This window comes from Morone saxatilis, unplaced genomic scaffold (assembly GCF_004916995.1).
Source record: "Morone saxatilis isolate NCDOM2014 unplaced genomic scaffold, NCSU_SB_2.0 Contig16, whole genome shotgun sequence".
Lineage (NCBI taxonomy): Eukaryota > Metazoa > Chordata > Actinopteri > Moronidae > Morone > Morone saxatilis.
This window is the reverse complement of record NW_023339718.1, coordinates 7,271,975-7,287,305: the sequence shown is the minus strand read 5'-3', so window position 1 is coordinate 7,287,305 and position 15,331 is coordinate 7,271,975. Positions and strand designations below refer to the sequence as shown.

The 15,331-nt window shown below is 41.7% G+C and overlaps 1 protein-coding gene across 1 annotated transcript in view; it reads left to right on the top strand.

Moving 5' to 3' along the window:
• Window positions 1-15,331, top strand: part of mctp1a (multiple C2 domains, transmembrane 1a) — an 87,491-nt gene that overhangs the window by 49,205 nt on the left and 22,955 nt on the right. The window contains exons 15-16 of the mRNA XM_035657668.1: window positions 1,087-1,203; window positions 11,931-11,987. Of these exons, the coding sequence (XP_035513561.1) occupies window positions 1,087-1,203; window positions 11,931-11,987 (174 nt within the window). The remainder of the gene's footprint in view (window positions 1-1,086; window positions 1,204-11,930; window positions 11,988-15,331) is intronic.

The following is a 15,331-nucleotide window of genomic DNA, read 5'->3' as shown; positions in this document are numbered from 1 at the left end:
TGTTGAACATTGATGCATTTCCATACAGAGAGTAATTAATTTCAAATCTTCTTTGCCCATATTTGAAATAATGGATTTATTCTACTTTAATTTGATAAATATGTTTTGCTACAAAATATTAAGTATTAAGCAGAGTTTAAATTTTCAGCATTTGTTATAATTGCTGCTGAGGTCTTATCAATCATGAAAAATCTCTGTATACTTAGACATGAAATTATAAGAAAAGATAAATATTTAGTTCCATTTGTTTTCTCACAAAAATATCCCTTCTCTTCCAGCTAAACTTTTTGAAACAGTTGACATAATGCGTTCTCACAGTTGACACAATGCCGCTAAATAACAAGCTTCCATCATTAGCAATTTTACTTTCCCACATATCTTCTCCCAACCACCACAATAATCTGTTGTCAGAGGCTAAAGAGCCCTGCCAAAGCCAGAATACAGGGTTTTAGAAAAGGTTAATTTTCAGATGGTACTTTTCTTGTTTGGTGATGAGAGGGGAGGTATAGAGGTTATAGTTTTGGCAGATGGGTGCAGAGAAGGTTAGAGATGGGGCATAAGAGTCTTTTGGGGTAGGAGAGAGGGTATTGGGGCTTGGAGTGACAGGGTTAGGGACATGGGGTGTGGGGTGTGTGAGGTCAGATGCTTGGGTTTGGGGTTGAGTGTGGAGGGGTCAGCTTTGACGTGCTGTGGATGAAAACGGTACATGACCTCAGCCTCTGGGATGATTGGCAAGGAGGAAAGAGGCTCTGACGGCTCGTACTCATCCTCTTCATCTCCTCATCTTAAGGCCCAGAAAGCCTTCAGGGTCAGGGTGTTGAACCTAGGCTCACCGACACCAGGCCTGTACCTTTTGTTGAAACCCAGTCTTATTTTTACGCTTTGTTCCATGGTGGTTATGATTCTGCATATGAATGTGTTTGAATATGTGTCGTTTCCAGTCACACATGTGGTCGGCGTACGTTCTCATGAGTTTTGAGGGTCAATATGGGGTCTTGAATGTATACATTCTGAGCACACACTGTTCTCATGTTTTTGTTCTCACTTTTCTTTTGTTGATGGTTTTGTCCTTTTCTCTCTCTTCAGTTTTTTGTCATCGTCGTTTGGAACTTTGAACTTTATATGATTCCTCTGGCTTTGCTGCTACCGCTGGCCTGGAACTACATCCTCATCGCATCGGGGAAGGATACCAGGCAAGATGTGGTGAGTAACCTCAGAGCTCTTTTAATTTCACTTTAGAAGCCCCTTTCCACACATTACGCTCTTGTTTTATTCAAAACATTAACCACATTTACATGCATTTCATTCCTTTGATACTTTGAAACAAACGATACGTATTTGTGCTGTAAAAAATGTGACAGGTGATTATAATCAGTATAGGTGTACAGATTAGAACACAACAAGATGTGCATTATACAGAGTCATATGAAAATATACCTTTTGAATAAATTCGTCGTAAACTTTGAGCAAAATTGGAATTTCATTTAAAAAAAATCTCGTAAAGAAATAACTCTTCCCCTTCAGGAGCTGCATTTTCAGTGCAATCTCACATTTCTCACTTTGCCTTCTTTGAGGCAAAGAAAAGGGAGAAATAATAGGCTGTCACCTTGAGCTACGTTACGCCACTTACCTGGTAGTATATTTATTTAATTCATTTATTTTTTATCTCTTATACCAATTAAATGATGTCAAAGCAATGTCATGGAGAAACAGACATGTTTTAATCATGCCCAGGCACATTTAGAGAGTAGAGAGTGAAAACGAGAGAGAGAGCTGGACTATGGAGTGAGCGTGAACAATGAAGTTATTAATTTTAATAAGTGCATTTTTTTCCAAGACTGAGTTGGAAATAACCAGTTAACAGACCTCAGATTTTCTTGCAGTCTCTCGCCTTCTATATGTGTATATTTATCTCTTCATAAGGAATGTTTGGGTTAGATTGGATTGGATTTGGAAGAAATATTAAATTCAGTCATTATAATGAACCAAATCTCATTGCTGTGTGTCACTGAAATATCACACATAAAAATGGAATTAGATGTGAACTGTACGTAACTTACAATGCAGATTTATTTGGTAAGTCTTCAGAGCTAAGCTTCTCTATTTCAAAGTATCTATTTTCATATTTGTTCATTTAAAAAGCTGACAATAAGATCAACAAAAGACAACCCCTATGAGAAAAATAGAAGCCGTCTGTTACTTGACATCAACCTTGGGGTTAAACAGTAGTTTGTGGTACATGCTGTGGTATATAATTTAGGCCATTATTTAGGCTAAATTAGATATAGTCAGTTACGTTAGTAATTAAAAGTTTTCAATTGCAAGTTGGGTTCACAGATAAAATAAAATTTGTGAATGACACAGGCTTAAATTGCAGAGGATATTTTTCTTCGCCTGTAGATGGCGACATTGCTTGACAAAAAATGACACATGCCTTAAGACAAAACCCGGCATGATGATTTTGTCCCCCCCCCACCTGCTGCTTGTATTTATCCAGACCTAATGATATTCTTTTCCCATGCACTTCCTAATTAAAATGAGGCAACAAAGGTTACATATCCTCGTAATGTGCCACTCACTTCACATACGAGTAAGTACATGTAACTCCTACTTCATGCAGAATTGCTTTTCTCTCCTTCTTGAAAGGGACCATTGTGTCTCAAGTACCTCAGGAATTGGTTGGAACATTAAGACATGTTGATACTGTTGATACTCGTATGGCAAGTGCCTTTTAGTACGACAATACTGTTCTGCTCAGTTCTACAAAGTTGTCCTATGCTCAGGGACAAGAGGAGATATGGACACTGACTGAGAGATGCTGACATAGGATCTTTTAGTCTCACTGTTTCAGTATCTGACACTGTCTTAGTAGCATCACATCATTGTAATTCTGATTTCCCCATTTAGAGCAGGTATCTGCATATTTTTGACTGACTTTAACTTCTGTTTGTTATGATGGAAGCCACCAATAACCAACAGTATTTGTGTTTTCATTTTAGTTTAATTTCAGTTTAATTTTGGCTTGTAGGTCTTCCTTTGGATTTTTTTCCCCACTTTATGCTGAAAGGTGTTTCTTTTTGCCTCTGAAGGTTGCTTCAATATCATCGCCTTCTGAGTGTGGTTTGAGGGTGTTGAATTCAAAGGACATATCTGCTTGGGACAGTGGGCTGAACAGATCACCAAGGCCATGAATGTTTTAAGCAATGAGAGCACAGCTGCAAAGTTTCATATCTGACCTTCTTTCAATGTCTCCACTCTTTAATATTAGAACAATCAGCCATGGTTTTAAGTGAGCCTTTATAACAGTTCAACAGTCTTGATATGTGTAGATTGGAGTGCCAGTGCTGGAATTGTTTAGTGGAGGGTATGTAGAGTGGTGAGGTAGTCAGAGGCAAATACGCAGTGCAAGGAAATGGGACAGCAGTAGCTTATATGTAGTATAAGTGAATGTGCAGGTGTGTGCATGAAACATGAATACTGAATATTGTGTGTGATGTAGTCTCTTCTCTTTTATTTCAAGGTTATGATTCAGGCACAACCAAAGTGTAAAACTACAGTTCATTTACACACCCACACACACACACACACACATACATTTGCATGTTTGAGTCACTCCAGGTGTGTGTTGGTGTGGTACTTCCATGTGTGTGGGAAAATACAGAGTGTGTACATGGAGATAAAAGATATCTGTGTACGTTTGTGTGAAAAATATGTGCAAATATCAATCTTGTGTGTGTGCAAGTATGCATTCAGGAGTGTGCATATGCATGAGTGTGCATATGTATGAATGTATGCAGACATTCTTTGCAACAATATATCCAATAGAAGTGGGATTAATTGTCAAAGATTAGCACCATTAATGCTCCTTTTCTTACCGCTGTGACAGTTGTGCTGAACAGTACAGAGCAGCACGGCAGACACAAAGAAGATTCTCTGACAATCATCGTCTTTCTTGTCTCGGCGTTGCAATCTTACTGCCTCAGGATTAGTGAATGTGATGAACTTTCTTTCCTTGCTCCATTATCAACCCTCTGCCTCTTTCGTGATATTACTATCTTATGTCAAAGAATGCATACAGTAAAATCACCATGCAATAGTGTAAGCGTTGATTATTTTCAGGCATTTGTGTTTGCAAATGCTGCACATACACACTCTAACACACACATTCAGACACAAGTATCCCCCGAGTCCTGTCCCTGTTTGTTTTCAGATCTGCGGCTGTGCAGGGGGGAAGTGGGTACAGCGAGAGCATACAGTATCTGCATTCTTCGCTTCCTCTCCCGATCCCCCAGATTCTTCTTCTGAGTCTTTATCAAGCTGAAGTCATGGACAACTCACTATTTCCCTCTCGTACTTGGCAGAGAACAGAAAAGAATAGAAAAGAAAACAAGGGAAAAAGGGCTTTCTAATTACTTTAAACAACGCACCAAATTAAAGCATTGTGCTGAGCCGAGCAAGGGTCAGCATCCGGAGCGCTGCGGTTTTCCAGCAGTCTGGGGTGAGGGTAATGCCAAAGGAATCTCTGCTGAACTCACTCTGAAGGGTGAGTGAGAAAGAGGGATAGAGTGGGAGAAGAAAGAGAGAAAACAAAAAAAAGTGTACACTTGAGTACAGACTTCCTAATGAACTGAAGGGCCTTGCTTCATCTGATGGGTTCAATGTGAGGACCCTTCTCTGATTTTACACCGCAACCACAGTCCATAGCCCTGTCTATAGCAAATAAACAAACACAGTGTTCTCTACACGCTGTAATTCACCACTCAGGGTCACTGAGTCTTGTGTGGTTACATGCTGCTTTGTAAACAGATCCTGGATCAGCGCTCCTTCCCCTCGCCCCAACCTTGACCAGTACCTGCTAAGCAGTCAGAGCGTCCTCAGAACAGCGATTAAAAGAGGCGATGCACCAGCAAGGTCGCTGACCTCCTCTCTTATCATGTAGCACTCTGACCTGTGAACCCTGACACTTCAACACTGTTAGCTGACCTGTGTGTCAGGTTGTAACATCCTCACTGGAATAAACAAACAAAAAAAGGAGCATTTCTGCTTTTGAATATATGCAGAGTACTGAGTGCTGATATTGTACTACTTGTCCTGTATATGTGTGGAGTCTTCTATTGTTGGGAGGTGGAAGAGCACCCTCTCCTCTCCGTCCCTATCTTGTTTTGAAAACTGGAACAGTTTGGGGCTTAGATACATCTCAAGCCTGTTGCAAAAGAAGCTGCCAGTAGGCTGGGCTCGGTCAACCAGAGGACAGGCAGCTCTTCTGTAAGAAAGAAAGAGGCTGCAAGTGTGCACAATTGTGTATCTTTTCATAGCAGTCTGTTGTATTCATGAGTCTGCTTGCATGAGTGTATATGATGGGTGATGAGATTAAGGAGCAGGGACACATCCCAACAGAAATCCTTCCTCGCTGTTCTGTTGGCCCAGAAAGGCCCTTACCAGATGTTATGAAGGCGTTCATTTCAATGCAGGCTGTCGTAGAGGGCACATACGGAACATGGTGATGTCTCTTTCTACCACAGGATGACGGGCAATTAAGCCTTGTGACACTGGAGAACCATCCTCTTTATCCCAAGCTTCAGGCCATTACATAGATTCACCCACTGGATCCGGCAACCCATTACAGAAGAGAAGACCTTAATGGCCTGAAGATACTTCACACTTACAGACATGACTCCAACAGCAAGATAGAGCTGAATATTTTCACTCACGCCGTAGCCTCCGTAGAGTTAGATAGATTTTAATAAAAACAAATATAGAGGTTATCTCCCTGATAGAGCTATCCTTTCAGATAAAACAACTGACTTAGGTTTTCTACTAATTTTGTATTTGTTGAAATGTAGTTCTACTTGTACTAGTTTAATCCTCAATTTCCTGACTGTGAAGCACTCAGTGTGACAGCAGTATATTGTTCATTAGTGTAAAAATAATCTGGTTTAACTCCAAGACAGTAATAATGTCTGATTTCATTGGAACACTGTATCATTTGTGGAACAAGACTTCATTGCCATTTTTATCTATTCTATTTTCTCACTGATTTTGCATCTCAAAAAAACGTGTCTGCGTCTCTAAACACACTATGCCTTGACATCTGCCCTCATTAAGAGCCACACACAACACAGGTAGAGAAAAGTAAATATTAAGAGAGCTGGAAGGGAAAGAGGAAATGCTGCCTATTATACCTCAACTCCTCCAGAAAGTCACACCTCCACTTTCCCCCCATAAAACTGCAACTCTGGAAAGAAATGGAGAACGAGAAAAGGAGAAGGAGTGGGAGCAGGAGACAGAAAAAGACAGAGAGGCATTCAGAGAGACGGAGGCAGAGGAAAACAGCGGTGGATGGCAGGCACTCCTCAGTGCGGAGTCAGACATGGCAGTTGGTGACAGGTGACAAAATCAAAAGGTCATGTCACTTTTAACTGGGAGCGCCTGTGCCCCACTGATTTCCCCCGTGCCGCCCCGGCATCACCGCGCTCATCTCTGCTCCTCTCTACTCCTCTTGCTGCCTCTCTGTCTCTGCTAAACTGGCAGATAGGATGGCAGGCTGGCAGGCAGAAAGACAGGCGACGGGCATAGTTTGAAGCGGGACGGGAGCATCGGGAGCATCAGGAATGCCACTGCAGAATCTTCCCAGCCTCCCTTTTCATCATGTTGTCTCTCTTTCTCTTCCTTTCTCTCCATTTGTCTAACTCCCTTCATCACACTGAACCTTTGTAACTGTCTGTGCTCTTTGCTAACAACGTCAGCAGCTCAGGGTGTCTGCCTCAGTGCTTGTTGTTGTTGTTTTGTCTATACAGTACACCCGCTGTAGCTGTTTGCAGTTTTTCAGTTTAAACATGAGCTTAAGCCTACAGATACGAGTGTATTTGTGTGCAATAGATTGCACATCAAGTATGTACCGGCTCTAACCCACTTTTTCACAACTGACTATGAAAAACAATAACACAGTATCATCTGTCTGAGAAGGACACACATCTTATCACTGAATTTACTGTATTTACTGACTATCTCAACTATGCCAGTGGAGCATGTAAAACTGGGATTTCCTCTGCAAAGCTGCTGAATCTCTGACTAAACAGACTTGCTTATTTGTCAGCAAATAAGCAATGAGAAATGTAAATTGTGCTAGCAATGCTTACATTACAATCCCGCGACTCAATCTCTTCCAGTGCTCACAGATTTGGTGTTGCTTTCATGAATATGGAGCCGCCCTTCTCACCCCCACCCCCAGCCTCCAGCTCCGGTAGCACCCCAGCCTCACCCCTATCCAGCCCCCTGCTGGGTGAGCCCTGGCTGGGGCAGTGCAGATGGAAAGGCCCCCCTCTGAGGGCCACGGCTCTGACAGCTTGTGAAGGGCCCGCGTGGGTCAGCCAGACTCAGCCAGAAGCCCTTATCAGACTCACAGCCCTCCCCCAGTCTGCAGAAAACTGTGGTGTAGGCAATATGCACACACACACACACATACACATATACTCATGGACAGTGCATACCAAGTAGGGCCTTGAGATCCCCCAGCCAGCCAGTCGGCCAAACCTCAGCAGCTGGAGAGGTTAAAACCCCCTCACGTATCAAAGAGGAAGAGCAGCAGGAGGATGGAGGGAGGGAGGGATAGAGGAATGGGAGAAAAAAGGAGGAGAAAGTATATCTTCATGTTCGCCGGGATGTCTGCCTCGGCGTCAATTCCCCCTGCGGCTGTCATTGGGAAGGTTAGGAGGGGAGATAGTGGAACTCAGCCCAGCCAGGGAAAGAGAGGGGCGATTATAGAGGCATTTGAGAGGAGGGGTGAAGATGATGTGGCTACTACTTCAGGTAGTAGATTTATACTTTCCCTCTGTGGAGTGTACACTTCTTTCGTTGACAAGGTCTATTCTGTTTTACCTTCATGAAAGTATCCAGTCAAAGTAGATTTTTCCCCCCCTGACTTGTCAAGTTAGATTTAAACTCTCCTGTAAGTTTCTATACAGTATAACTATGGATAAGTATGTTTAGTTAATTATTTAGCATTTCTTAAAGGAAAACTTTGGGTATTTTTCAACCCTATTTTCCTTTGTTTTTTGCAATTGGTCCAGTATTGAGTGAGAGCACGGTAGCTGCAGCCACGAAATGGGCCGTAATGTGTAATTCTTTGGGGCAATTGTGTGTGACAACATTATGGAAGGGACCCTACAGAGATAGACATTTTGTTTAAAGGGCCTGTGTGTAGGATTTAGTGGCATCTAGCAGTGAAATTATAGATTGCGACCAAATGAATATTACATACCCAGTATGTAGGAGAATCTACGGTGGCTGCGAAACAAACTAATCCTGGTTGAAAAATGAAATGCTACCCTTAAATTCTTTGAACTTAATGCTTGGAATATAGTTTCCATATTTTTAAAGCTGGGTTATTGTTTGGCTCTTTTCACTTTATCATTATTATTACATTAAGCATACCACTACAGAGCCATGAGACTATTGTGTAAGGGTCACAGCAATAAACTCATGTGTCTATTTGTCCTTGAAAAGGCCTTAGGGGTGCTGTTGATGGTGTGCAAGAAGCTCCCTGTGGAGGCAAAAAGAGCATACACAAATTTTCCCTCTCGTCAATCAATAGGGTATCAGAATTTTCTACCTGAAACACAGTTCTTGAAAAACTGCTTTTGCCTTTTACCACTCTCACAACTTTTCATCAAATCTCAGACAATCAGTCTGTGCAGCATGGGTTCACTTACACAGGAAAACATTAGATCCAAACACTCCAGACTTTTTGTCTACTTTATATTCCTCTTTTTTGCCAGACTATTTCCATTTCAGTCCAATCAGATTTTAGCTAGCACCGTACACTTCAGCTGGCACAGAGCAACAGTAAATGGTAGAGAAAGATCTGGCTCTGTAAGGCTGTATATAACCGCTGACATGAAGATGCAAAACATAAGAGTGTCATAATTCCAGCTTTGTAGCTATGCAGTGTCCTTGACCAAAACAGAGTAAAGAAATAGTCATGCAAGGATGCACTGAAGTATTCCAGACACCTTAACAAGAGGATAATACTGTACACCACCTCTATGATTTAGTTTTGTTGCTCATTCACACACATGATCAAAACCTCTACTTGCAGAAAAGTAGGCTTCTTTTTCAGAGTAAAGACAAAAAAATAAAAATTATTTTTTCCAATTAATTTTAATGGACAGCAATTTGTGCTTCACAAACAGTGTTATGCATTGATGGGAAGTACAGTATGAGAGAGAAAATCATAGTGATGTAGCAGACCTTGTGCCAGGATCTGAGTCAATGCAACAGAAAGTTAATTCTTGCAAATCAGCTTTTTAGGTGTAAGCCACTAAGGCCAAACAGATGTATTCATACTTTCACAGCCGTTTGAACTCTCAATGTCATTGTACTCACAGCTATTCTTTGTGTGTATTTTATATTATCACCATCTTTGTATGTATTTATGGGGCAGTGTAATCTGTAAGAGTAGCCTGCATCATCCCTGTATCATTTGTATAGGTCTGAATATGTTAATCCCCACCTCAGTAGATATTGAATTGACTGGAGCAGCTCTGCAGGCAATGTGAGCTCTACATGATCCTGTCGACAGCAAGGCTTTGATGCTGCCGTGCTGTAATGATAGTAATTCAAACAACATGATAATGGGGGGATAAGCAGACAAATGATATCATACACCAAACAGGTCTTAGAAAGAGAGAAGGAATGAGACAAATAGAGAGAGAGGCAGAGGGAGAGAAAGAAAGATGTTTGGAATTCATGGGCTGCACTGAGGTAATTTATATCCTCCCTTACAGAGACAGTAGCTTCAGTGCACACATTTAGCCGTGGCAATCTTCAGGGCAGATGACATGTTCCATGTCTTTTTATTTATTAATTTTACACTGTGTCTCATTGCAGGAAACATGACTTCTCTCTGTAACCAGAGGCGATAGAGGAGAGAAAGCAGAGCGGAGAGCAGAGGGAGACAAACGACTCTATCATTCTCTCTGTCTCTCTAGGTCATGCTTCTCCAGCTAGCTCATGCTCATTCCCTTTGTTTAAAGTTTGGAGCGTGTGCCAGGCGTGCCCTAGTAAAGCCTCTGTGTGGAGGAATCCATTATGTTTGTATTTTGGCACGGGTGAAAGGATTTGGGAGGAACCATGATGACTTTATAAACAGTTATAGTTCATTTGTTTAGCGATGCCAGAAGGCTTTCATTTTACAGTATCACGTCTACATCTTTTGCCTCGGCTGAGCACAAGAATTCCCTCTTTGGTATTTGTATACTGTAGTAGTGAATGTATTCTGTATCAATAAAGAGAGGGTGAACTGTGAACAGTCAAGCTTATTTGTCTAGACACTGATGGAGTCTCATTGGACTGGGAATAACCAGTTGCTACACAGTCAGACAGTTCAAACGAGAAATGCCATGCATACGCGCACAATACTTTGCCCTAGTGACTCTGAGCTATTGATAGAACACACACACAAACACACAGACGCACTATTGACTCTACCCTCTCAACTCTGCTGTTCTGAACTCCTTTTTGTTTGTGTGGGAAGCTGAATTTACATAAGAGGCTTATGTCAGCCGCCACATAGTTTCCCCCCTTATTCCAGTGGAAAAACAAAAAGCACAAAAGCTATTGTCTTGTTAAGTAATGATTTTTGGATTTCTCCAAACTAGTTTGTGCTGTTCTGAAGGTGGTTAGGGGGTTGTGGTGATGTTGAGGCTGGGTGAAGTTTTTTTTTGGGGGGGGGTTGGGGTTGGTAGAACAATGAGAGCAGATGAATTCTGAGGTTGACAGCTGTAGGGCTTATGATATGGCTGTTTGTTTATGTAAATTGAGAGCAACAATATGACCTTGTGGCTTTGATGTGTGATTGACACAGAGGGTGGATAAAAGATGCAGCAGTGATCTGTGGTTTTTGCCTCAGTGGCATCAGACTACACACTTGAACTTGTGAATACTTGCAAAGACACACAATTCAAGTATCACTAACCACTAATCAGACACTAAACACACTAAACTAAACACATCAAAGTTGCTCTTCCCTTATATGCCAAGACATTTGTTTATTAACTTGCTTTTCACATACAGATAGAGGTCTGTGCCATTCTTCTACTACAATTCAATTCTATTGCTAAACAAGAAAAGTTCAAACTTGCATGTAGCATTGTTAGGTTGTACAGTATACTTTGTATCCACATGTGCCTTTGTGTTTGTCATTCTGACTGTGTGCGCATGAGTGTGTCTCTGTCATTTTTTCCCTTTGTGTTGTACAGTATGTATCATGGTATCTTGGGGCTTCAGAGCTACACCAGCTCCAGTTTCATCGGTTGTGGACCACTGAAGCACATAGTTGCTGTTCTTTGTGACTTGCTCTCTGTGCTGCAGGCTTTCTTCTTTCTTCTCTCATGGAGCATCATTCTCTGAGAGAGGGTGTAAGACGGTAGATAGATGAATGTATAGCGAGAGCAAGGCTGACGGTAGAGGTGAGAGATGAGTGCAAAGGTTAGAGAGGTCAGAAGAGACCAAGCAGAATCAGAAGATGAGTTCTGCTGTCTCGTCCCACATATTTGAATGCTTTTGTGCAATGCGATTTGAGTGGATGAATAGACTTTAATCCTCGGCCCGTTGAAATTCAAAGCCAGAGCATTTGCTTACATTTCCAGAAGTGTCAACACATTTGAACAACAGACTAAAATTAAATTCTAATTCTAAATCATTCTGAGGCTCATAAAAAAATTAGCACACACCAAGCTAATAGTTGTGCTATCTGCATGCTTTCTATACTCCTTAACAAACTCTTGCCAGACATGATCATAACCAGTCAGCTTAGTATGTCTGTCTCTTTTCTGATTGTGTGATTTTAATGTTTATCTGTACTATAGTTGTTACATAAACATTTTTATTTCTCTTTCTCCCTTTTCTCTTTCCTCTGTTGCAACTGTCAGCAAGCAATGGAGGACCTGCTGGAGGACGAGGATGAGGATTTTGACAAAGATGACAAGGTAATTATGTCTTGTGTCAGGGATGCACTCACACACAAACAAATACACAAACGGATGCACTCACACACACACACGTACGCACACTGCCTCAGGAGGGGTTGACACTGCTTCATACACCGGAAACACAAACAGACGAATGAAATGACTCCATCTTTCCCTCCCATCTCCTCCCCTGTTCAGTTATTTTCACTGCCTGAGGCACAAACACATGCACAAAGATTGTACAACCTTTTAACCTTTTGGAAAAAGTTTCCTCTGTAGGTATATACACGGCACATTTCTCACCTTTTTTCCTTGTGGTTTGCTTTGGTCTTTTACTGCAGTTTGGTACACTATGCTTATTTTTCTCTTCATATAACACTTTGTTGAATGTACATTACTAACATTGTGCTTCAGTTCTGCTTCCTGAGAACATGCACCCATATAAAGTGCTTAGTTAGCTATTTAGGTCCGTTCACTGCTCCTTTATGTCCCAGTAAAACAGCATCTGGGCTTGTCCAGACACTATCAGGTAACAACAGGTGGCTGCTTTACTGCCTCCGCTCGTTTACACTGTAGGAACAGCTACTGAAACAAATGCCACTGGATAGGATACAGTACCATTTCAATGTTCCACTTGGGAATGATAATTGAAATGGTACAGGTCTTTATCTACCTACTGTGTTGTCTGGTGTTGTCTGGTTTCTGGTAAGGCACACTTCAAATGAAATCATTTTCTGTTTGATACTCCAGTCTTAGCAGTGTTGAACAAGGACAAAATTATAACTTGAGCTTTAAGTGAAGTCCACTTCTTTTACTGCGAAAACCGTGAACTATGTTGACTGAATAATCTGGAATCTGAAATTACTTGAGCTGATACTTGATGCCTTACAGCCACACTCCAGCAATATAAAGGTTAGTAGGCTAAGATGTGGTAAATTGCATGGTCTGTTTTGGTAGATCTTTTTGGAGGAAAACTCTGGGCGTTTTCAATGGTAATTGTAAAGGCCTTTGACCAGGCAATTTGATATCTGAAAATTGTTTTGCCTGAGGACACTGTGTATGCTGAATTTACTTATTCGACTGCAACCTTGCTGCAACCTCTCCCATTTTTGAAGGGTCATAAGTGCAAGCATGCAACAAAAGGGTTAAAAAAACACATTTATAGTGCAGATGGTCAAATAGTCATCCCACCAGTAAGTCAGGCAATCAGTCAGCCAGGCAGCCAGCTGGGCGATGAGCACACAAAGATACGTGAGCATTACATCCTCTCCCACAGTGATGTAGAAGCAAAGTTTCATGGCTGTGAAGTTCCAAGGCTGAAATGTACAGGGGGCCACTGACTGAAGATATGCACCAGGCAACCTTGAACCTTTTTTTTACCCCTTCTTTACTTCTGTCCTCCATCATTGCATTTCCTACCTCCTCTCAGCGAAAAAATAAAAATACAGGCATTTGAAAAGCTGCAGATTATATGAAATACATTTTGGACTTTCATATTGAAATGAGGTGCAGCAGCAGCTTTTGCGGCCTCCGTCAGATTTGGTGCCAAACTGATTATTCCACATAAGAGGGCCTTGCTCTCTGTGCTCACACAGGGCTGGGATGCTGGATAGCACAGCCGCCACAAAGGCTACAATTTACCAACTCTGGCTTCATACATTTTGATCTATTGCTCCCCTCAACTGTTAGCATTTCATTTGAGCTGTAGGGAAGTTGAAAAGGGGCATTTTTCTTTTTTCTTCACCTACATGTCTCTCCCCTCCCACTCTCCTTCTACCCTTCCCTCAATCGTCCCCTTCCCTGCCTTTTTTTTCCATTCTGACACATACTCTCTCTCTTCCCTTTGCTCTCTCTCCAACCTGGTTAAGTGCAGAACAAATGGAGTTTCAAGGCTTAACAAATTTGTCTTTTACATTGGATATGAGGTCTTTTACATTGGATATGAGGTACAGCTTCAGATTGTATGAGTAAGTATGAAGGACGGGTCAAAGGAGGCCTCTTTTATGGCACAGGCCTATAGGGGAGAGAGGAAAGAGAGAGAGAGCAACAGAGCGAGAGGAGAGGGAAAAAAGATTAATAAATATGCCAAGGCCTCATTTTAATTGAACTTGAAGCATATGTTGCAAGTATGTACAATCCGTCCCAGATGTTTACTCCGGCCATGTGCACGGCTCTTCCCAGTGCACCACAAGGCAGCTATTAGCTGGATAACCTTTGCTCCAGAGGCTAAATGGGGTATTACATGGCCAAAAAGTAGAGCACCTGTTTTTCATTGCATAGAGGACCCCTTGCAGGCTTTTTGCCTTGGATCACCACATGTGTTTTGACTTAACAGATTGTTGGGCAGACGTGAAAAGTGTCTTTCTTGCAAGCAAGCACTGATATTAGTCACTTAATCTCAATGAAAGTCCAGCATCTAGACTAATTGATGGGGACGGCTCAGTTGTTAAAGCCAAGCAGGCAGGCTCATGAAGGGTGAAAGAATGTTAGACTAATTTTTTTTCTTCTTCTCCTCCTCCTCACTGTGTTTGTGTGTATGCGGCCGTGCCTGACCTTCCAACAGGTCGCGAATGTTTCTTTGTTCTTATTGCGCACACGACACAGCAACACCACACACACGACACACACACACACCACCACACACACATAGAATACTGTGAGCAGTACACTGCCCCAGTTTTTCAACCCTCCCTATTTTCCAATAAAATTAAACCTTTTGAACATCGGGCTTTTCCGTCTTGTCAAACTACATGGTTTGTGATCCAATACAAAAATGTAGATGGCAAGAACACAAAGTCAGGGTTGTCGTAGAATTGCTATGTGCTTAGTGGATATAATTCACATGAAGGATATCGATCTGTTCACTGGTTAAATTACGAATTTCGTATCCATATAATATTGGCGTCTCTTCATCGTTTCATAGTGTTTCCAATGAGTCCCATAAAGTGGGGAACCGCGCCATGGTGCTCTGCTGGTATGCAGAGGAGCTTTGTGTTCATTCAGCAGTGGCTGTGCAACATATTTGAGACGACCGGTACGGATGATGGTGGAAGAAAAAAAAAAAGAAATGCATAGTCGTTCACGTACTATCGCTAGATAACTTAAAGGTCGAGACTCGAAAGGTCTGGACCGCGATCATAGAACATGCGTCATCTTCTTTATTGGTTTGAAGGTGTTGATGAAAAGATGATCTTTGCTGGAATGAATTATGCGAGCGATCGGTAGCTTGGCTCTGGGAAATTATTTGAGAGTTGTGTTTTGCTGGAAAAGGGGCTTGGTCTCAGAAATCTAATAGACCAGGTTATGTATGAAGAAAAAGTGTTTACTTGCACTGTAGCAGGGTAAATCAGCAAGGGTGTGAT